Source organism: Bos indicus, chromosome 28 (genome assembly GCF_029378745.1).
Source record: "Bos indicus isolate NIAB-ARS_2022 breed Sahiwal x Tharparkar chromosome 28, NIAB-ARS_B.indTharparkar_mat_pri_1.0, whole genome shotgun sequence".
NCBI classification, from domain to species: Eukaryota; Metazoa; Chordata; class Mammalia; order Artiodactyla; family Bovidae; genus Bos; species Bos indicus.
This window is the reverse complement of record NC_091787.1, coordinates 26,416,665-26,439,490: the sequence shown is the minus strand read 5'-3', so window position 1 is coordinate 26,439,490 and position 22,826 is coordinate 26,416,665. Positions and strand designations below refer to the sequence as shown.

The 22,826-nt window shown below is 50.9% G+C and overlaps 2 protein-coding genes across 6 annotated transcripts in view; one reads left to right on the top strand and one right to left on the bottom strand.

The window, feature by feature from the left end:
• The first annotated feature begins 3,457 nt into the window (after positions 1-3,457).
• Positions 3,458-22,230, top strand: AIFM2 (AIF family member 2). Of its 4 annotated transcripts, none has more exons than XM_070782287.1 (10): positions 3,458-3,568; positions 10,809-10,999; positions 11,352-11,467; positions 12,585-12,704; positions 13,415-13,507; positions 15,669-15,777; positions 17,139-17,291; positions 18,700-18,900; positions 19,210-19,384; positions 20,700-20,962. In XM_070782287.1, exons 2-9 carry the CDS (start codon positions 10,822-10,824, stop codon positions 19,359-19,361), a joined length of 1,122 nt encoding a protein of 373 aa, XP_070638388.1. In that variant the 5' UTR covers positions 3,458-3,568; positions 10,809-10,821; the 3' UTR covers positions 19,362-19,384; positions 20,700-20,962. The 4 variants fall into 4 exon arrangements, with proteins under 4 accessions (XP_070638388.1, XP_019809618.2, XP_070638386.1 ...); XM_019954059.2 differs by having other exon boundaries at positions 3,461-3,568; positions 10,806-10,999; XM_070782285.1 differs by lacking the exons at positions 3,458-3,568; positions 20,700-20,962 and adding exons at positions 4,834-5,740; positions 21,315-22,230 and having other exon boundaries at positions 10,806-10,999.
• Positions 20,951-22,826, bottom strand: part of MACROH2A2 (macroH2A.2 histone) — a 52,993-nt gene continuing 51,117 nt past the window's right edge. For both annotated transcript variants that reach the window (XM_070782288.1, XM_019954061.2), the window contains one exon: positions 20,951-21,773. In XM_070782288.1, the coding sequence (XP_070638389.1) occupies positions 21,608-21,773 (166 nt within the window). In that variant the 3' untranslated portion in view covers positions 20,951-21,607. The remainder of the gene's footprint in view (positions 21,774-22,826) is intronic.

The window sequence follows — 22,826 nt, the reverse complement described above, 5'->3', positions numbered from 1 at the left end:
TTTGCTGATTTATTAGCTTGAGTTTTAGTTTCCTCATCTATGAAGTGGAGATGAATAAGACTTACCTTGGAGGACCCACGTGTAAAGTAAATTTGAGAAGCTATCCAAAGCACTTAGTCTGTGTTCAACAAATATTAGTTACTATGTTTCTAGGAGTACTGGTAGGGTTGTTTCATCAGATATGAATCATTCTGGTTGTCAGAGGCCGGATGGAGGCAGGAGTGGAGAGGGACTGCTCATTGAGTATGGGGTTTCTTTGGAGTGATGCAAATATCTTGAGCTACCCTGGTGGCTCAGACAGTAAAGAATCCACCTGCAGTGCAGGAGACGTGGGTTTGATCCCTGGGTCAGGAATATCCCCTGGAGAAGGGCATGGCAACCCACTCCAGTATTCTTGCCTGGAGAATCCCCTGGACAGCTATGGGTCCTTGGGGTCACAAAGAGTCAGACACGAGTGAGCAACTAACATTTTGGGCTTCCCTTATAGCTCAGTAGGTAAAGAACCTGCCTGTAATGCAGGAGACCTGAGTTTGATTCCTGGGTTTGGAAGAGCCCCTGGAGAAGGAAATGCAACCCACTCGAGTATTCCTGCCTGGAGAATTCCATGGACAGAGGAACCTGGCAGGCCACAGTCCATGGGGTTGACAGGAGTCAGACATGACTTAGCAACTAAACGATGGGATATCCTGGAGTTAGATAATGGTGAGGGTTGCATAGCCTTCACCCCATTATTTTATGTTTTAAAAGTGAATTTTATGGTATGTGAATTAAATCTTAATTTAAAAAAATCATTTAAGCAGGGACTTCCCTGGTGGTCTAGAGGTTAAGAATTTGCCTTGCAAGGCAGGGGACTTGGGTTCGATTCCTGGTTGGGGAACTAAGATCCCACATATACCTCAGAGGAACTAAGCCTGTGCACCAGAACTACTGAGCTCGAGTTCCATAACTAGAGAGTGTGTGCACCACAGCAAAAGATCCCGCAGGCCACAACTAAGCCCCAGTGCAGCCAAATAAAGAAATATATATTTTTTAAAATCATTTAAGCAAACATTAGTGAACTTTAAGGGAACCAAGTGCTGGGGTCAGTGCCAGATGCTGGGGACTCAAAGTCCAGCAAAGCCAGGTCTCTGCCCCAAAGATCTAGTCAATGGTGGTTGTTATCTTCAGTGTCAGAGTTTAACCACCCCACCCCCCACTTTCCTCTAGATCTTCCCAGGTGGTGCTAGTGGTAAAGAACCTGACCGCCAATGTAGGAGACACAAGAGACATGGGTTTGATCCCCGGGTCAGGAAGATGCCCTGGAGTAGGAAATGGCAATCCACTCCAGTATTCTTGCCTGGAGAATCCCCATGGACAGAGGAGCCTGGCAGGCTACAGTCCATTGGGTCGAAAAGAGTTGGGCATGACTTGTGTGCATGCCCCGCCCCCCCCCACACCCCACTTTCCTCTAGGGATTTCAGGAGGACTAAGAGGAGATACAAGCTATTTGGAAGTTTGCAAAGCCCAGGACAAATGAAAGCTCACTGCGCCCAGAACATCAAAGCCAACTCGGGGCTCTCTGATGCATCCCTGAGAGGCAGGGGTGGGATAGGCAGGGCTTATGGGCTCTCTGTACTCCACACTCTGGCACAGCTGCTCTCCTGTGACCTCAAGGCCTGAGAGAAGGAGGTGCAGACTCCTATGCCTCTGACTGTATTCTTTTCTTCAGCTCATGTTCTCACTGGGCAGGGTGCCAGCTGGATGGGAGGAGATGGGAGGATTCCAAAGGACCAGCAGATGCAGCCTGAGGTGTGTGGGCTAATAATGAGCATGGGATGTTCATGGGAGGATGCCAGCTCCTTCTCCACCTTGAGATGATTCTGGGTACCAGCATCCTTTAGATGGAATTGCTCACAACACTCCCTATGCCAGGAGTATTGAAAACAAGACCTCTGACCACAGCTTTTGGAAAAGGTACAGAAATGCTTACTTCTAGCATAAACAGTCATGAAAACCAAGGCAATAAAGGGTACTATTCAAAGGAGCACCGGGCTGGGAGAGAGGAAGCTGCCAATGTTCTGTGTCATAGCCTTGGGCAACCTAATTTCCTTATATCAAAGAGCTGTAATAAATGGCTGCTCTGTACTCTGCTGCTGTGTGCCAGGCAACATACTAACACACGTCACACAAATGATCTCACTGAACCTTTTCTTTATTTTTTTTCCCATCAACTCTTCTACAATGCTTCGTGTTAGTGCTAATATTTGCATTAAATAGATGAAGATGGCTTTGCCATTTCGCTAAGTCGTGTCTGACTCTTGGCGACCCCATGGTCTGTGGCCTGCCAGGCTCCTCTGTCTGTGGGATTCTCCGGGCAAGAACACTGGAGTGGGTTGCCATTTCCTTCTCCAGAAGATGGCTTATCTGTCACCACATTGGCTTGATCCTACCTCCAGTTTGCATCAGTATATTTCTTGACAGATCTGAGTCCAACCACTTTCTTCTTACCCCTGGACTCTTCTCCTCCTAGTTCCCCCAGTTTCAGGCAGCCTTTCATTCCCCCATCTTTTCACCTTCCAACATAACTCAGACCTCACTCTTCTGCTTAAAACCCAGCAGTGGGACTTCCCTGGTGGTCAGTGGTTAGGACTCCACGCTTCCACTGCAGGGGCATGGGTTTGATCCCTGGTTAGGGAACTAACATCCCTCATGCTGTGACCAAAAATAAACCAAAACCAAAACCAAACCAATCCCTGCCCCCCCCCCCCCCACCAAAAAAAAACCCAACAAACAAACCCAGCAGTGGCTCCCCATTGCCCTGTACAGTCTTCACCAGGGCCTGGAGGCTTGTGCCATCCTGCCACGCTGGGCTGCTCTGTCCCCAAGCTCCCCTGCAATGCCCCCATTGTCAGTTCTTCATCCTGCCTCGGTCTTTGCACACCCAGAGTACACTTGGCTCCTCTCTGCCCAGGGCTAACTTATCCTTGGAGAGAGGCCTTGGCACCCTTCTTTTGCCCCCAGTCTTTCTTACTGCAATTAGTGATATATATATATATATATATATATATATATACACACACACATATATATATGTATATATATATAATTTTTTATTTTTTGCAGCTTAGTATCTTTCCCCAGACTATCAACCTCGAGGAAAGCAGAAACCACACCTGTCCTGTTCTACATTTTACAACCCCTCGTCCCCACCCCGCGCACCTAGCACAATACCAGACATGGATTAGGTGCTCAGCTTGTTACCTAAGCCAGGGCAGAAGGCTGGTGATCCGCGCCGCCGAGGTCCCATAGCCTGCGTCGGAGCCCGAGCTCCAAGGAACGACGACTGGTAGGGGGTCCGGCAGGGGAGCCGGGCCGGCGCAGCGCGGGCGGCCTCGGCCGCAGGGGTCAAGGGCACACGGTTGGGGCGGTTGACTTCTGGGCGGCTGCAGTTCCCCGGGGGGCCGCCGGGGGCACAGCCCAGGCTGGAGGGCGGACGCGCCGAGTCACGCCGGCCCGGGCGGGGCCTCGGGCCGGGCGGCGACAACGGGAGCTGCTGGCGGGAGCGGGAGCGGCAAGAGGCTTCCGGCAGGTGAGGGGCGCGCCGGGCGGGCTCTCCGGGACCCCCGCACCTGCTGGGCTCCAAGATGCCCGGAACAGCGTCGGGGGCCGGGGCGCCCGATGTGGCCTCGGGAGGAGAGGGCGATCTGTATGGGAAGCGGGGTTCAGGCCTGCCGCCCCCCAGGTCCCCCAAAAGTCAAGGGGGAAGTTTGCTCCAGCGAGGATGGAGCAAACTTGCCTGTCATCCCGTTCACCCTGCACCCTGGAGATCCGTGCTAAGTCTTCCCAAGTAAGACAGACACCCTCCCCCCACGCCCATCCCGGGAGGGCTCCGAGGGTGGAAGCCGCCGAGGGTGGAAGCCGCCGTGGGCGGACTGAAGCCGGTGTCACAAGGCAGGAGCAAAGCCTCAGGGTCAGGAGGAAAATGCGGGGGTTACCCAGTGCTCACAGGCTCCAGGGTGCACTGGGAGGTCCGTTTCTCCACGGAGCTCCAGCTTTCCCGGAAACTAAGGCCAAAGGTGACTCAAGTAACTCGGATGGGCCGGCGGGGTCCAGCAACTCCTGATCCAGTGGGAGTTGCTTTTGGTGCCTGATGTCTGGTATTTTTCTTTCAAAGCACCCATTAAATATACCTTGTCTTTCCCCTCTGGTTACACTCTCTCTGCCCCTTGATTGTACCATGAGATTGGGAGGGGCAAGGCGCTTGGGAGTTGATGGTCCCACAGCAGGGCAGGCACAGGGCAGAGGTTCAGACATAGTTTGGGAAGGGGCTTCGACGTGTCCCAGCTCTGCACTTTGTGTTCAAAATATGTAAAGGTGTTAAAACATCAAGGAGGCCTCCTTGGGTTGTAAGTGCCCCCAAGCTCTCAGAGGCCTCCAAGGAATAGTCAGTAACCTTGCATTTGGAGGGTCCATTTCAGAGGGGTAGATGAGGCCCAGCTGGATGGGCCTTTGCTCAGGACTATCCAGCAGGTAAGTGAGGAGCTGGGCAGAGCAGGTATGCTCCAGGGCCAGCCTGATCTCTGTGTCTGGTGGTGAAATGAGGAAGCCAGGGTCCAGGCACAGACTGTGGGGATGTTAAGGGAACCACAAAGTGACTGGCTCCCAGGAGACTGTACAAGTTGTGTGCCCTGGGTTTTGGCACCAGAGGCTATATGACACATGAAGGAACCTGTCTGTCCAAAAAATGCCCTCTCCTGGGACACGAAACGACAACCCCTTCTTCAGACTTTGAGTCCCTTTTGGAAACTTGTCTTTTGGGGTTTTGTTCTGCATGGCTGCTGACTGTGGAGTGCCCACTCTCAGCCTGGGCCCTGGTGTCCAGCAAGGGAGGCCATTCACCCCTTTGCCTTCTCCCGTGGGGAGGGGTAGGTTTATGGTGTTTTGAGTCACTCTCTAGGCCCTTTCAGATCTTCCCCAGTGGCTCAGTGGTAAAGAATCCACCTGCAATGCAGGAGACGCAGGTTCGATCCCTGGGTCAGGAAGATCCCCTGGAGAAGGAAATGGCAACCCACTCCAGTATTATTGCCTGGAGAACTCCCTGGACAGAGGAGCTTGGCAGGCTACAGTCAATGGAGTCGCAAAGAGTCAGACATGACTGAAGCAACTTAGCACGCACGCACACATGCACACTAGGCCCTCTCATCCAGGTCAGCCACTCTGGAAATGGCTGTGGAATCTACTTTGGGCATAACCAGTGAGCTTTCGAAAGCGGTGGGTTTTATTTGTAATCTCTATGAAACAATTCTGGGGTGATATCCACCCTTTGATCAGAGCCCACATGGTTCCCGCTGTGTGTCTTCTGAGGTGTGACCTCTTCACAGCTTTGGCCAAAATGTAACTTCCTTGTTTTTCAGTTGATTCCTAAAAGCCCTTTGTTTTATTGGAGAAGAGTCCCGTTGGGATCAGGCTGAGTGTCCTTGGCAGAGGAAACAGGATTTACTGAGAAAATCTGAGTATAAACCACACTGTGTGCGTGTTGGGGAAGGGGCAAAGACAGCATTTCTTAGGAGCTGCTGGACAGGGAGCATCTGTTCTCTTGGACCTTCTTTTATGCTGACATTTCTGCATCTGGGAAGATTCCGTTAAGATCCTCTGTGCTCATTCTCTTGGCTTCATGATCAGTAAAATCAGATGGTGGGTTTGCAGTTCCTCAAAAAGTGAAGTCTAGAGTTACCATGGGACCCAGCAATTCCACTCACAGGTATATACTCAACAGAATTTTTTTGTTCATGCAGAGTTATACATTCATAGCAGCATCATTCACTTTAGCCAAAAGGGGGAAACAACCCAGATGTCCATCAGTGGACCAAAGGATAAACATAGTGTGCTATCTCCATACGATAGAATATTACTCAGCCATTAAAAAAAAATATGAAATACTGATACAAGTTACAGCTTGGATGAATATTGAAAATACCATGCTAGGCAAAAGAAACCAGAAGCAAAAGGTATGGAATAGGCACATCTTTAGCGACAGAAAGATTAATGATTACAGGGGTTGGAGGAAAGAAGGAATGAGAAACGAATGCTAATGGATATGGAGTCTTTTTTAGGGAGAGTAGTGATGAACATGTTCTGGTATTAGATTGTGGTGACAGTTGTACAACTTTACGAATGTACTAGAATCCGCTGGGTTGTACACTCTAAGATAGTGAATTTCATAATATATGAAAAACATTTCACTGCACCGCATGGCTTACTTAATCTTGGTTCCCTGACCAGGGATTGAATCTGGGCCCTCGGCAGTGAAAGTGCAGAGTCCAGGGACTGCCAGAGAAATCCCCCAAATATCTCAATTTAGAAAATTAGGTGGTAGGAGGCCTGCTCTGTCTTTAAAACTTTATTATTTCTGTAAAGTGGCATACTCGCTTAAAAATATTCAAACAATACCAAAAAAGAGGGGAAAAGCTCAAAGAAGAAAGTAAAAACTTCATCTGGCAAGCACTGTTAACATTTAGGTTTAGAGTGCAGATGTGGTCAAATTGCTGAGGATTAATCTTGGGCAAGTTCCTGAAGTTCTTGCCAAAATGAAGAGGGACCCCTGCTACTGAATGCACAGATGTTGTTGAAAGCTCAGTGATGCCTGCTGTTGTCATCGTTCCGTGTATGTGTGTAGGTGTAGTTAGGTCCCTGTGCTTGGTGGTGCACAAATGAGATCAGGCTCTATGTGCTGTTCTATTGTCCAACTTTTTCATGGACAAGCTTTTTTTTTAAGACTTTATGATGTTTTTAGAGTAGTCATAGGTTCACAGAAAAACTGAGTGGAAGGCATAGAAATTTTCAATAGGCCCTCTGTCCGACACATGCATAGCCTCTTCCATTATTGACATCACTCACCAGAGTGCTTCATTTGTCACATTTGATGAACCTACATTGACATAATCACCCAGAGACCATAGTTTATGTTATGGTTCTCTCTTGGTCTTGTATAATCTGTGGGTGCAAATGAATCATGAACAAACTTTTCGCGTAAAAAATCTTCCACTGTAAAATTGCCTCCAGAATATTCCATCGTACGGGTGTATAATAGCGTAGCCTATAATCTCCCATTGGTGGAGGTTTCCATTGATTGATGGAGTTGCCCATTGGTTGAAGCTGTTTGCCCAGCACTGCTACTACATTAGAACCTACAGTTCAACATCACCAATTGCACACTTGCTTTCTGAGCGCCTACAGGCTGTGTGCCTGGGAGTGCAGATCCGTGGCTTAAGCCAAGGGTTTAGGTGTCTGGAAAAGTAGGTCATGGCTGATCAGAGGGGAGTCCAGTTGTCCTTGGGCCCAGATGAGAATTGGCATTGGATGAGCCAAGGGAAAGGAGGGTGTCCAAGAGTGTTGGGCGAGGGAGGCTGCCGAGGAAAAGGGTGGAATGGGGCTGGAGTGCTGCCAGGCCCCCTGTCCGCAAGTGGGTGTGTCAGGGGTCAGTGGAGGAGAGAGAAGGGCGGATTCCAGGAGAGGGGCCTCAGGCAGCTTGTGGCTCAGAAATGCCTCCCCTCCCCAACCCGGCTATGGCAGCCCTTCCTGGGCCTGGGTGTGTGCTCAGGCCCCACACTCTGGACCTGGACATCTAGAGAATCAGTTTACATTTATTGAGGGCTGTGCCTAGTTGGGTGAGGCCAGGGTTTGCCCTCCGGGGATCCAGTTAATGATCCCGGGGGCGCTGAGGGAGCAGGAGTTCAACTCGTTTGACTAACTCACTGCCTGTCCAGCCTGTGCTGGGCTCACGGGGCTTTCTTCCCTGTGAGGACCTCAGGGCAGCCTGTAGGCCCAGACACTGGCCTGACATGACAGTCCTCTGTGTGTGCTGGGCCCTGTCACCTGCTTTCCTGGCTGCCCAAACCTGCTCCTTGAACCCTTCACACCCTCTCCCTTCCTGCCACTGGATTTCTTGGCCTAAGCTATTTTCTCTGTGATGAAGGCCCCTGGCTTCAGCTGTTTTTCAAGGCTCCACCTCAAGCTTCCCTGGATGGCCCATGGTGGACCCCTCTCCCCAACAAGCTGGTAACCTCTCTTAGTCCTATGACCCCCTGGCTTTGGAAGCAGAGCTCTCTGGGTGGTTCTCTGACTTCCTCACTGGCTGCTGGCCCCAAGGGCAGGCTGGCACAGAGGGGGCCCATGTTGAAGGGGGCAGGTGAAATGTACCCCTTCCATAGCCTGCCTGACCACCTGCCACATTCCCAGGCCCCCTTCTCCTGGTGTTCAGCTCCTGGTGTCTGCTTCTGTCCCTGGCTGGTCCCTGGGGTCCTCTTGGGTCCTGGCCCAGTTGACAGATTCAGCCTGATGAACACTCCTTGGGCTATATCTAGACAACCTTTCTGAAGGCCTGGGACTGTGAAGGTGATAATACCTGCTGGGGGGCTTGTTTTGGTCCCAGCCCTGCCAGTTTCTCATTTGTAAAACTGATTTATGTGGACATATGGCAGAGGCCAATAAAATATTGTAAAGCAATTCAGTTCAGTTCAGTCACTCAGTCGTGTCCAACTCTTTGCGATCCTATGAACCGCAACATGCCAGGCCTCCCTGTCCAAAACCAACTCCCGCAGTTTACCCAAACTCATGTCCATTGAGTCAGTGATGCCATCCAACCATCTCATCCTCCATCATCCCCTTCTCCTCCTGCCCTCAATCTTTCCCAGCATCAGGGTCTTTTCAAATGAGTCAGCTCTTTGCATCAGGTGGCCAAAGTATTGGAGTTTCAGCGTCAACATCAGTCCTTCCAATGAACACCCAGGACTGATCTCCTTTAGGATGGACTGGTTGGATCTCCATACAGTCCCAGAGACTCTCAAGAGTCTTCTCCAACACCACAGTTCAAAAGCATCAATTCTTCAGTACTCAGCTTTCTTTATAGTCCAACTCTCACATCCATACATGACCACTGGAAAAACCATAGCCTTGACTAGATGGACCTTTGTTGGTAAAGTAATGTCTCTGCTTTTTAATATGCTGTCTAGGTTGGTCATAACTTTCCTTCCAAGGAGTAAGCATCTTTTAATTTCATGGCTGCAATCACCATCTGCTGTGATTTTGGAGCCCCTAAAATTAAAGTCAGCCACTGTGTTCCCCATCTATTTGCCATGAAGTGATGGGACCAGATGCCATGATCTTAGTTTTCTGAATGTTGAGCTTTAAGCCAACTTTTTCATTCTCCTCTTTCACTTTCATCAAGAGGCTCTTTGGTTCTTTGCTTTCTGCCATAAGGTTGGTGTCATCTGCATGTCTGAGGCTATTGATATTTCTCCTCCAATTAAAAAAAGTCATAATTAAAAAGAATGGTAGAATGCATAAGTTTCAACACATTGGGGACCATTTAGTCAATGAAAGGCAAAGTTAAAAATTCCCTCCAATGTCCTATGCCAGATCTGCCCTCCCTCACCCAGGTTTTTACTTCCCCAGAAGAGAAATTAGTGTGTATTTGAATACCAATGGCAACAGTGCCTGGAGGTCCAACCATAAGCTGCCCCCATAAGTGTGAGAAGATCTGGGGACCACCGTGTCTTGGAAAGCTACTGTTCAAGGACATTGCGGGCTGGCCCTCCCATTACAGAGGGTAAATGAAGGCCCAGAGAGGGGAGGTGTTGTGCCCCAGACCACACAGATGATGCAGGGCAGAGTGGTGGCCTTCCAGCTGCCTGCAGTGCTGCCTGAGGGTACAAGGTGGGCCGGAACACGCTTCTGCATCGCTTTTTGGCAGCTTGCTGTCTGTCTGGTTCCTCTCCACTCCTCCTTGCTGTGCTCATGCGTGTGTGTGAGCCTGGGCCGCACTTGGCCTGCAGACCTGGCCCTCTTTCCTTGCACATGCTCTCTTTGATTGCAGGTCCCCTTTCCTGGGCATCACCTGCCGCTCTCCCTGAAGCCCTCATGATCAGCGCTTCTCCAGCCTCTTTCTCACCCGCAGACTTCCTTCTTGGTCCTTAACCAGCACTGTTTCGTCTCTCAGCAGAGCTTCCCTTCTGCCCCCTCTTTCCTGGGGGATGTCACCCAGCAGTCCCTTTGCACCTCCTCTGTTCCGGCAGCCCCCTCCTCCTGACCCCACTGTCATAGCCTCACACTGCAGCCTATTTTATAGGCTGGTTGTCTTACTGGTTAACTGATCTCCTTAGACCTGGGGCTGAAGCTGGTGACCTGTGAGCTGGGTGGAACCTGGCCACTGTCTGCTTACTGCGCTCCTTAAAGAATTCTGTTTGTTCCTTTAATGTGGCCTCTGATCACCAGTTCCCCAGAGGCATACCCACTGTTCCTTGGTACTGTGCACACCCAGCTTCCCACATCATCCACCAGCCCTTTGAGTTTGAAATCCTCCCTTTACAAGGGCTAAGCCTTATCTTTCTGTCTGTCTCTGACTACGGCATCCACAGCACAGAACACATCAAAGAGCAAGAGGTTCATTAATTGATATTATTGACTGAATGAATATATTAATGAGTGAAAATAAGTGCAAAATAGTTGTTTCATGTGTGCAAAAAAAAATAATAATCATGGTTGCAGGTGCACAGAATATTTCTGGAAGGATTCATATAAACTTGGTAACAGTAGATGCCTTGGAGAAGGGAACTGGGGGGCTAGGGGGATGAGATGGAATTAGGATACCCCCTGTTCCTTTGGAATTTAATTCAAATTTTACAAAAACTGGAGTCTCATTGAAAGGTGATTGCATGCTTTCAGAAGATCAAGTCTTGGCATTTGAGGCCTTTTTTGCTGTGGGCCCACCTCTGCCTTCTCAACCTTGAGCCCCCCTGAATCTGATGTGGTCTTTCCTCCTATCCCAGTAGTGCCCAGTCCGAGATGGGGTCCCAGGTCTCGATGGACGCGGGAGCCGTGCATGTTGTGATTGTGGGCGGGGGCTTTGGTGGCATCGCTGCCGCCAGCCAGCTGCAGGCACTGAACATCCCGTTTGTGCTGGTGGACATGAAGGACTCCTTCCACCACAACGTGGCAGCCCTCCGGGCCTCCGTGGAGAGTGGTAAGGGGCCCCTCTCTGGGGCATTCTTTGTGACAGTGGCCTATTCACCACTGTGGGTCAGAGGGTGGTTTTCTCCCTTTACGGCAAGGTGCCTAAATTCCACCATTGACAAGCTCTGGGGAATGTGAAGTCCCTGCCCTTAAGCAGCTACCACACGAAGGCCCCAGAGGTCAGAGTGTGAGTTTCCTTGAGGGCCTGGGGCTCAGACTGGGTGCTTTAGGGTGTAGTGGCCACCCAGGGGTCGTTTAACCACTGGTGTCACTGTTGGCATGCGGCTCAGGACGGGTTCTGAGTTATTCTGGCCTCCTGTGGGCAGCTTTATACTGCAACCTCCTTTCTATCCATTCCCCAGGGTTTGCCAAAAAGACATTCATTTCCTACTCGGTGACCTTCAAGGAAAACTTCAGACAGGGCCTGGTGGTCGAGATAGACCTGAAGAATCAGACGGTGCTGCTGGAGGATGGCCAGGTGAGTCCAGCAGGGGCTGACCATTCTCAGCTGACTTCAGGAGGCCCCTGGGATGCGGTTGCTGGTGGGAGGATACCTGGGCTGGTCTCCTCAGGGACGAGGCACCCTCATCCCTGCCCTGTGCCTGGAAGATAGCAGATGCCTCCTGAGCCGAGGCCAGACCCCAGCGGCCACAGGAGAGTGGTGCAGACATTTTTGGAGCCCTCCCTGTATGCCAGGCACTGTCTGAAGCCTCATGTATTCTCCTTTAATGCCCAATGTGACCCTGGGAGGGAGGTGCACCCCAACCTTAAGAGCCTTGCCCAAGACCCCACAGCTGGAAAGACTCCACCAACATGTGGACCCAGGCAGTTTTTTTCGCCCAGCCCAGAGGCCCCATTGCTGTCTGGAATCAAAGGGTAGGTGCTACGATCCCACATCACCCGGTGGGGGAGGGGTGCAGAGGTTTTCCTCCTGGAGTTTGTGCCCCTCAGCATGGCATAAGTTCAGTGCCTGGTGGATCCCCAAGGGACCAGAAATCTGTCAGTGAGCCGCCACCTGCCCACCCACTGGAGGGTCCCCTCCAGCCTGGCCCTCTGCTCTAGTCAAAGCTAAGTGGGGGTTGGACAAAGGGGCTCCAATTCCTGTCTTTAATGAGTGTGTGGTTTCTTGTGAATTAGTCCTCCTTGAATCAGGTTTAAGACTATAGAACCTCTGCTTGGCATGATGATAGAAAACCTCCTTATCCTGTGGCTTTGGGTCCCTGAGGGCATCTCAGGCCTCCATGGGGGAGTGATGGGCTGAGTAGGATACAGACCCTTCCGTCTCCCTCCCATCAGAGCAGCTCTGCCTTTGTCAATTTTAATCTGTAACATCTTATGGAAAGACCCGAATGAATGAACTTTTTGGCCAGCCCAAGGGATTTCCTTCCCCCGCCTTTTTTTTTCTTCTTTTGGCCAGGATGGGGGAAGTTTCTTCTAGAATAAATGTAGTAGTAGGGAGATTCTAGACTAACTCCACATTGGAAGCTAGAATCCTACTTATTCCCCAGAAATAGTTTTTTGCCTGGTGGAGCCTGGGGTTGGATGCAGAAGCCACGCTCTACCCTCACCTTTTTTTTTTTCCTTGCTCCTCCCAGGCCCTACCCTTTTCACATCTCATCCTGGCCACGGGCAGCACTGGGCTCTTCCCGGGCAAGTTTAACCAGGTTTCCAGCCAGCAGATGGCCATTCAGGCCTATGAGGACATGGTGACGCAGGTGAGCTGCCCACTGCCAGGGGCGGGGATTGAGGACAGAGCTGGGGGAGGGGCCCTGGAGAGTGAAACAGCTGTGGGACACCTGGGGCGGCAGCAGGGAGCCCCCAGGAGGTGTCTGGGGCTGCAGGGGCACTGTAGAGATGCAGAGTTACCAGAAAGAGGCTCCTGGGGGAAGACCTTTGGACCTGTCTTGAAGTTTGGACATGGGCATCTAGACCTGCTCATGTAGCTATTGGCCCCTGTTTGTACAGGGCATATGTTTTACAGAGCAGGCTTGGATCCATGCTCTTGGTTCTCATGGGGATCCTGAGAGGTGGGTGGAATGGGTCTGTCCCCACTGAATAGATGAGGCATGGGGATCTAGAGAAGGTCATGCAGCCGTGTGACTGAGATCAGGCCTTTCCTTCTCTGCAAAGCCACTGAGAGGCCTGGGGAACTTCTCACATAGTCATGAGCAGATGTTAGACTTGAAGTTAAGAACCTAGCCTATGAACTCAGGCAGATCTGCTCATCTGAAAGGTGGGCAGGCAGTGAGAGCTTAGTAAGAAATGCAGGGAGACACCCAGCAAGAGCCTGACCCCCAGGAAGCTTATTTGGACCCTGAACTTGGAAAGGGTTCTCTATGCTTCCTTGGTCAAGGAACCCGCTTCCTAGTCTGGACCAAGAGGTGGGGTGGACTTGAGGGTGTGCTTCCATCTCCTGCTTCTCCAGGTCCAGCGCTCACAGTCCATTGTGGTGGTGGGAGGAGGCTCTGCAGGAGTGGAGATGGCAGCAGAGATTAAAACGGAATACCCTGAGAAAGAGGTAGGCCAGTGACCTTGGGTTTGAACTCCCAAAAGTGGGCTTCTTTTTTGTCTAATGAACATCAGAATTTGCTCAGGGCCTGGGAAGGGAGTCCCATTAATATAAAGTGGGAGCAGGTGTTTCCCATCTCTTGCTGTCTGTACAGGGGCCCCCCTAAAGTCCCATTCTGCTGGGAATTCTTCCTGGAGAGCTAGGGTGTGCCCTAACGTTCAGTGACGGGTTCTGCCCTCTAGGCCAACCCAGAGGATCAAGCCCAGGGGGGAAACATTACAAACTCCCATGTGCCCTGCAGCAATTTCTCCTTGTGATAGAAACTTTGATTACCTCTTTTGGCTGACAACCGGCTTGGTCACAGATTCCCTCATTAGTGTCTTGTCTGGGTACGAGATGCGTTTCCCTGGTGGCTCAGACGGTAAAGAATCTGCCTGCAATGCAATGCAGCAGACCTGGGTTTGATCCCTGGGTCAGGAAGATCCCCTGGAGGAGGAAACGGCAACCCACTCCAGTATTCTTGCCTGGAGAATCCCATGGACAGAGGAGACTGGCAGGCTATAGTCCATAGGGTTGCAAAAGAGTGAGACATGATTGAGTGACTAACACTAACACACTTTTTCTGGATAAGAGACAGTAGTCTTCTCCCTGGACAGATAGGGGGACCCTGCAGTGCACCCCTCCCAGCCCCTGCTGGGGAAGGACTGGCCAGCACTGTTTTCTGCCCACGAGAGCATGGCCCTGCTCCCGTTTGTGGAGGGATAGAGGCATCTTTCTGGCATCTTGGAGAGAAAGGCAGCAGGCTGTAAAGGCTCAGCCTGGGGCTGAGTGATGCTCAGCAATTATGGATCCATGAGGCGAGAGCTTGCCTGTAGCTGATGCCAGATCAGCTTCTGGGAGCCACATGGAGCCTGTGGCTGGTTCTTTTTCCCTAGAGAAAGGCAGGTTGGTTTTGAAAAGTAAGATCAATATAGGCTAATTTAATTATATGCCTATTCTTTGATGATTTATTGGAAATTATTATGAGTGACTGATGTAGAAGTTGATTAATTTTGATTTATGGGGTAGAGACTGGTCTGAAGTAGTAAATAACTCAGTATAATTCTTGTATGTTTATAATTAGTAGACAGGTAAGAGTAATAGTAGTTACCCTTTATTAAGGAGTCAGTATGTGCTGAGTTGGGGCTTCCCAGGTGGCTCAGCAGTAAAGAACCCACCTGCCAATGCAGGAGATGCGGGTTCAATCCTTGGGTCAGGAAGATCCTTTTGAGGCAGAAATGACAACCTGCTCCAGTATTCTTGTTTGGGAAATCCCATGGACAGAGGAGCCTGGTGGGCTACAGTCCATAGGGACCCAAAGAGACATGACTTGAGTATACACGTACGTGTGCTGAGTTATGTGCTTTCTACTTTGTCATTTCATCATTACAGAATTCCTCTGAGTGGGACTGTCCACCATATGAAGTCTTTGGGAGGTGTCTGAGTGGATATCTGAGATGGGATTTCAACCCAGGCAGTCTGCTCTGAACATCTCTACAGGCCGCCTTCCACGTCACTGCACTGACCCAGGCAGCAAATAGACATGCCTGGAAGCACCAGTTTTAGAACCAGCTTTAGTGTAAATGTCAGCCTGATTTACAGAGTGTTGATGGCTTACATAGAGACTGTGTAGGTGCCCAAGGATGCTTGAAAATCATTTTCCACATGGTGCTCGGTGAGGTATGTGTCAAGAAGCATTGGCACATCTGAAAGAATTCTAGTCTGGGAGATATGGGTTCCAGCCCAGCTCACCATTAACTGGTCTGAAAGTGAAAGTGTTAGTCGTTCAGTTGTGTCCAACTCTGTGCGACCCCATGGAATGTGGCCCACCAAGCTCTTCTGTCCATGGGATTCTCCAGGCAAGAATACTGGACTAGGTAGCCATTCCCTTCTCCAGGGGACCTTCCTGACCCAGAGATCGAACCCGGGTCTCCTGCATAGCAGGCGGATTCCTTACTGTCTTATAACTGGTCTGCCAGTGGGCCACTTACTTCTCTGGGGCCTCAGATTCCTCACCTGTAGACTGGAAGTTGGGAGGAGGTGGGGGAGAAGCACCGCTATGTTTTCAGGCCTCTTTGTGTGAGGGGGAGACTCAGTGTTTTTTCTTTGCCCTGTGGTTCTTTGCCCTCAGGTCACTCTCATTCACTCCAAGATGGCCCTCGCAGACACAGAGCTCCTGCCCTGTGTCCGGCAGGAAGTGAAGGAGATCCTGCTCCGGAAAGGCGTGCAGCTGCTGCTGAGTATGTGCAAGGCCCCTCCTGCCCGGCCCCTCTCCCCAGCAGAGGTTTGGTCTCTTCCCACAGTCCGAGTGAGGGTGGCCGCGCTCAGCCCAGGCTCTCTGTTCAGTGCCCATTTAGCCCCTTGTCCTGCTGGAGGTGTGTCTGGGCAGGGCCAAGGCCCCGGTCCTGACAGACTTCTGTGTCGTGGAGGCAGCACAGTCCTGGCTGTTGCTTTGGATGGAGTACAGGTGGGACCCATTTGTTGAATGGTTTAAAAATCACGTAAAAGATTTGACCTGAATTCGGAGAAGGCGATGGCCCCCCACTCCAGTACTCTTGCCTGAAAAATCCCATGGACGGAGGAGCCTGGTAGGCTGCAGTCCATGGGGTCGCTAAGAGTCGGACACGACTGAGCGACTTCCCTTTCACTTTTCACTTTCATGCATTGGAGAAGGAAATGGCAACCCACTCCAGTGTTCTTGCCTGGAGAATCCCAGGGTCGGGGGAGCCTGGTGGGCTGCCGTCTATGGGGTCACACAGAGTCGGACACGACTGAAGTGACTTAGCAACAACATAGCAATGATATCTCTTTGGTGGAGAGAAGAGGTGTTTTTGGTTTGTATTTTGAGGGTGGTGGGACTTCCCTGTGACTCAGATGGTAAAGAATCTAGACCCAGGTTGGATCCTTGGGTCAGGAAGATCCCCTGGAGAAGGGAACAGCAACCCACTCCAGTATTCTTGCCTGGAGAATTCTATGGACAGAGGAAGTCTGGCGGGCTACAGTCCATGGGGTCGCAGAGTCAGACAGGACTAAGCGACTAACACTTTCAGTTTTCAAGGGTGGTGGAGTGTGGCTTTTGTCTAGAGCAGGAGGGAAGAGATCTACCCAGCATATTAGGGTGGGGCTCTTGTTCTGGGGGTGTGACCCCCCCAGTTCACTGCCCGACCCTCTCACCTTTTGCTGGGAGGGTGAGGTGTCTGCTCCGTGAGAGCCCTCCCGGCTCCTGGGCTTCATGGAAGTGGCTGTACAGCCCTCCTCCAGGCAGCAAGGGCAGTGGACCCCTCGGCTTCCCTTGTCCCTGACGGGGATAAACCTGGAGGGCCCGTCCTGCCTGGCTGGGCTAGTGGAGCACACATTCAGGGAGGTGTTTTCCTCAAATAACTTTTCGCAGAACCTCTTGGGAAACTCAACCTCACTCCCCCAAGTTGCTTCTTGGAACCTGCCTCCCCTTGGGTCCCTTGGGACCAGATGTCCCGCTGGTGCTTCTCAGGGCTGCAGAGCGCACTGTGTCCAGCTGTTAGGCCAGCCCTGGCTTGGGCCTTGGCCTTGGAGACACACCTGCCCTCTGCCAGCCTCCTGGTCAACGAGCCTCCCCTGACAGGCGAGCGAGTGAGCAACCTGGAGGCACTGCCTGTCAACGAGCATCGCGAGTGCATCAAGGTGCAGACGGACAAAGGCACAGAGGTAGATGCCAACCTGGTGATTGTCTGCAACGGTATCAAGATCAACAGTGCAGCCTACTGCAGCGCGTTTGGTAAGTGGGAGGCTGAGCGGAGGGCCCCTCCGCAGGTTGCCTCTTCTCTCTCCAGCCCCTGGGGAAGGTCCTGCAGGACTCTGCCCCAGGAATCGGCTTTCTGCCCCCCACCCCAACCCTATCTCAACGGCTCATTTGGTGTCTTCTGAATGGTGACATCAAACTTCAAGTTTGGGTCCACTCCTGCTGTGCTTCCCTCTTCTGTTTTGATGGTGACTTGGCTCAAGGTGCCCAGTGACCAGACTCTTCCAAAATCGGATCCCGCGCCCCTAGTGGTGAGAGATGGAAACAGGTTTCAGAGAGAAAGATTTGCTTTCTGTTACTTTTCTCTGCTTTTTTCTACTTTTCTCTGGGCTTCCCTTGTAGCTCAGTCAGTAAAGAATCTGCCTGCAGTGCAGGAGACCCGGGTTTGATCCCTGGGTTGGGAAGATCTCCTGGAGAAGGAAATGGTGGCCCACTCCAGTATCCTTGCCTGGAAAATCTCATGGACAGAGGAGCCTGGTGGGCTGTAGTCCATAGGGTCCCAAAGAGTTGGGTACTTACTTTTCTCTGCAGATGCAGGGGCAATTCCAGGGTCAGGCCTTTCTCTGTCCATAGGTGCCGCTCTCCCAAAATCCTGACCCAGACATTTGACCACTTGAGCTTGGAACAATCTTGAAGAATGGGGGCAATAATGAAACCTCTTGTTCTTAAAGCTCAGCATTGACCTACTGAACTAAAATGGAGATGAGGGAGCTGGACCCATGGCTCCACCTGTGAGCTGGAGACTCAGTGGTTCCTTCTCAGGCCCCACTGTGGGCGTGTCCCCAGGTCCCCATCATATGCTCCCCAGTACCTTTCTAGATAAGAAGCGCCTGTTGTGTGTCTAGCGGAAAAGAATGATCCAATCCCAGAAAGAAACCTGTCCTGGCTGTTTGGGGGTGGGATTGAGGACTTAAAATGTACAGAGATCCCAGGACTTAACACCTAATGGTCCTAATGTTATATTTCCAAAGATAAATTGTTTAAGTCCCTTATAAAGAAAATTTTATCATTTATTAAAGCCTTGCATTTATTTAAAAAAAATCTGATCCTCATTCAGAAGGAAATCCAAGACTTGCCTAGGTTGTCACTTAATCATCATAAGTGAATTCTTGTTGCTGGTGGTAACTTATAAAGACTCAAGTGCTTTGTAAGAAGTGACCCTTTCCAATATTTCTGACCAGTTTCCACCCTAGAATTGTAACCTCACCTTTGCACGAAGCGTTCTGAGGTGGGGAGGTCAGGCAGAAATAAACCAGGAAGGAGACTTGCTCTTGAGGATGTGTCTTTAGAGGGTGGCCGGACCAGCACCATGGCCAGGCCTTACTGTGGTTCAGATGGCCACGGCAGCTCAGGATCTTGGTTTCAGGCTGGTTCTTCCTGGCAGGTGATCGGCTAGCCAGCAACGGCGCTCTGAGAGTAAACGAGTACCTCCAGGTGGAAGGTTACAGCCACATCTATGCCATTGGAGACTGCGCCGACGTGAGGGAGCCCAAGATGGCCTATCATGCCAGCCTCCACGCCAACGTCGCCGTGGCCAATATTGTCAACTCCATGAAACAGAGGCCCCTCAAAACCTACAAGCCAGGTCAGGAACCCCACATGCGGCACAGTCTTAAGAGAGTTTGGGTTAGATGTGGAGAAGCTTTTGTGGACTTTAGGATGCCTGAACGCTAGAACACACTCTCAAAGTTAGGCATAGAAACCCGCCCCCACACCCCCAACCCCAACCCAGAGCTCTAGGAAGATATGCTGGGGACTTGGCCAACTTCCTGAAAGCCATATGCATTTCCCCGCCCCGACACTGAAGGCCCCGGGAAGAGTTTGTGCCCAGGGAGTTGCAGGCCCGTGAACAGTGAGCAGGATTCTAGACTGCGTGCGTGTTTCTGCTCCACAGGTTCACTGACGTTCCTCCTGGCCATGGGGAGAAATGACGGCGTGGGCCAGATCAGCGGCTTCTACGTGGGGCGGCTTATGGTTCGGCTGGCCAAGAGCCGGGACCTGTTGGTCTCCACGAGCTGGAAAACCATGAAACAGTCTCCACCCTGATGGGGAATCTGGGCGAGAGAGAGGTACCACCGCTGCCTGGGCATCAGATTTCCTGACAGATGGTACCCACTTGACAAATGCCTAAGGGCAAAAGCTCTTTTCCTGGAGTAAGATGTCAGTAAAGTACTGACCAGAAACACAATTTATAGAAAACCAAAAACTGGGAGAGGGAGAGGGAGAGGGAGAGGGATATTAATGTTAAAAAAGACACCCCTAAGGAACTCTTTCTGGGTTTGGAAAGGTGTTCTTGCACTCATGCTGGCTGAAGGGTTCACTTGTTCCTGAAGGGCATAGCCTGCCTTCTCTACCCCAGCCTCCTCTTGGATGTGTGTGTGTGTGTGTGTGTGTGTGTGTGTGTGTGTGTGTGTGTGTATGCACACGTGCACACACACCCACGGTATGTGGCTTTCAGAGCACTGAGTAGGGGAGAGAGCTCCCTCTCCTGGTGGCAGGAAGCATCTCCCTATCTGTAAGGGCAGGAAAGAGGGCCTGCTCAAGACCAGCTAAGGAAAGAGGGCTGGGATGGAGGGATGGCCTGCATCCCAACCTCTCCCATCACATGGGGGGTGGGGAGGCCTGTACATCCTGCAACACTCAGATTAATAGAAGCCTGATTTTTAAACTGTTAGTCCATTCCATCTTTATTCTTCATGAAACATTATTTCTATTTTTAGATCCTGATTATATACCATAGGTTATATTTAAGAAGCATTAGATGAAATTTCCCTCCTGGTTAGTCCGTTCTACCAGCTGCTGGGGGTGTTTAAGGAAAGGCAGCCAAGCTAACGTGACCATTTTCATGGGTTGCAATCTGGCTAACATTCAGGGAATAGATTGGGGTTCAGCAGGGGAACCCCTGCATGCTTCCAGGCTAGCGTCATGGGCAAATTTGTGACAAATCTCCAGCTGATGCTGGGGCAGGAGTACCTTGTGGGAACCCTGTGGTTTTGTTCCTCTGATTTCCTGACCAGTCCCAATGTCACTTATCTGGAGGCTCAGCCTTGTGGCAATAATGCCTGCCAACAATGATGTTAAGGTATAAAAAATAAAAAGTTGACTCCTCTATTAGAGAGAGGACTTCTAATCAGGACAAGCCTATTTGGGACCACAAGCCTAAGGCAGGAGTGGCTGATGAGTTCATCTGAATAAATTCAGGTCCCGCCCTGGCCCACCCTGTCTCTCCCTGCCTACTTTTAATGGTAACCTCTGGGTACTTGGCCAGAATTCTCAGGATACCAGCCTCACTGGGGTCTTGTGGTCTATCCTGTCTGGGCTGTGGCCCAAGTCTGTTCCATGCCGCTGCCCATGCTTAAGAGAGACTGTGCCTCTCTCCCAAAGGATGGCCACCCCACGGAGGCTTCACCCAGGCCTCCATTCCTGCGGACCACAACCAACCAGGCTCCCTTCCTGCAAGCGGGACCTGCTGCCTGAGAAACACAAGCCATTGCGTGCAGTCTGCCCCGGGGCCTGCCGTGGTGGAAGCCTCTGTCCTGTAGTGACAGGCCTTGTTCTATTTATAACATTCTAGAAGTGTCCATCCATGGGGACACAGTTCTCCAAACTGAGGACAAAGTTGCAATAAAAGAATATATTGTAAGAAAGACACTGGATCTTTTATTTTTTTTTCCTTTCATTTTCTTTAAAAAAAAACAAAACAAAACAAAAAAAAGCCTGAAGCAAAATCTTTTTAAGAGTAGTTACAGATATTATAGGGTTAAAGGTGGGGGCACTAAAACAGAAAAAAGCACCAGTGAGATGCCTTTCTAATTTTCTTCTCTCCCATCACTGAATACAGACAGCCAACAAAGCCCAAGTCACTTTTTTTTCCGCCCTCTTCCCTTGCAAAAAAAAAGGAGAAACAGAAGATTTTAAGAATTTTGAAAGGATTGTGTGTGTGTGTGTAAAAGTCAATGCTATAAATCTAAACAAAGTCTGTGTTTTTTTTTCCAAAAGTTCTAAAACAACAGGAAGAAAACACATAGAAAGAAAACCCTGGTGGAGACCTGGTTAATTACGGACTGAGGCTCTTTTTTAACAAGAATATAAAATAACAGAAATGCAGAGGGCTCTTCCCGTGGGCAGGGCCTGCTCCTGCAGCTCCTGCTACCCGCTTCCCTCTCCGCTGCCCTCCGCTCCCCTGCCGTCAACCTTCCTTTCTCCTTTTAAAGATAAAACCCCGCTCCTGTGACTCTGATCCTCCTGATTCCCGTTGGTGAGTATGGTGGCCGCCTGTGGGCGCAGGGCAGCTACTTGGCATCAAGCTTGGCCATCTCCTGTACGTAGATGCCGATGCTCTCGCTGTCGAAGAGGAGGAAGTAGACGTTCTTCAGCGAGGATGCACTCGAGTCATCAAAGTGGGCCGAGATGGCTTTGAGGGTCACCTGGGCTGCTGTCTGTTTGGGGAAGCAGTTTCTGTGCCGAAAGGAAAGAGGAGCCAATGTCACTTTGGTCCTGGGGCCCATGAAGGAACTCTGCCCTCAGCCCGGGGTGGTGGCAATGTGATTGCTTCTTATCTTGGCACCAGGCCCTTGTTCCTGTCACTCAAGGTCTTACTGTGTGCAGGGGGGTCCACACACAATCTCTTTTGACCCCAGAAGAGGGACAGCCTGGGAAGGAGACAGGCAAAGGTCATTGTCCCCACTTTACAGGTGCCACACTGGCTCAGAGAGGCACCATGGTTTTAGGGCTGGATGGTGAGGAGCCCAGTGTTTGAATCTATGTGGCCTGACTCAAGTTTGGCTTAGCTTTAAAAAATACCAACTCAGTATTTAAAAGACCTGATCTTGCAGAAAGCCTGTATAGTTTTAATCAGCTCCCTCAAAACTGGGTTCCATGCTAAACGGATTATTTATTAAAGGGCACAAATGTATGCTCAAAAGAGGGACGTCTTCATTAATTCCTGTCTCATGCATTTCACCTTCCTCTCACTAACCCATGTGGATGTGCCAATGTAATTTCAGCAGTGATGATTCTGGGCAGGGCCCCAAGCCCCAGGATGCCACAGGAGAGCTCTCTGCCAGGGACCCAACCATCGTGGTGACACCCTGGCCCCCTTGGGTGGGTCTGGGATGGGCTGGCCTGATAAGAATTCTTCTTGGTCAGCTGTCATGTCCCAGCCCAGGACCTCCTGGCGAGTGGTCGCAGTTGTATGCAGAGAATTCCATTCACAGCATCTCCAGGCCAGGCTATGGAGACCCAGCACTGCCCACTTGGGTTGGGATAGAATTGTGGCAGGAAGCTAAGCCTCATTCCTTCCCTCTCCGCCTTCCGGTGTGACTCAGCCGTAACATCTTCAGACTATAAATCATATCTTCGCTATGGAGGACTCTCTCTCGAGAGGGTGTTCAAAATTAAAGCAATAACTCCCTCTGGCTGTGAGTGTAAAGGGAGAGGCCATGCTACATGTGAGGACAGACAGCCTCATTATTTGCCTGAAATATTGCTCCCGCGCCCAGTTGGGGTCTG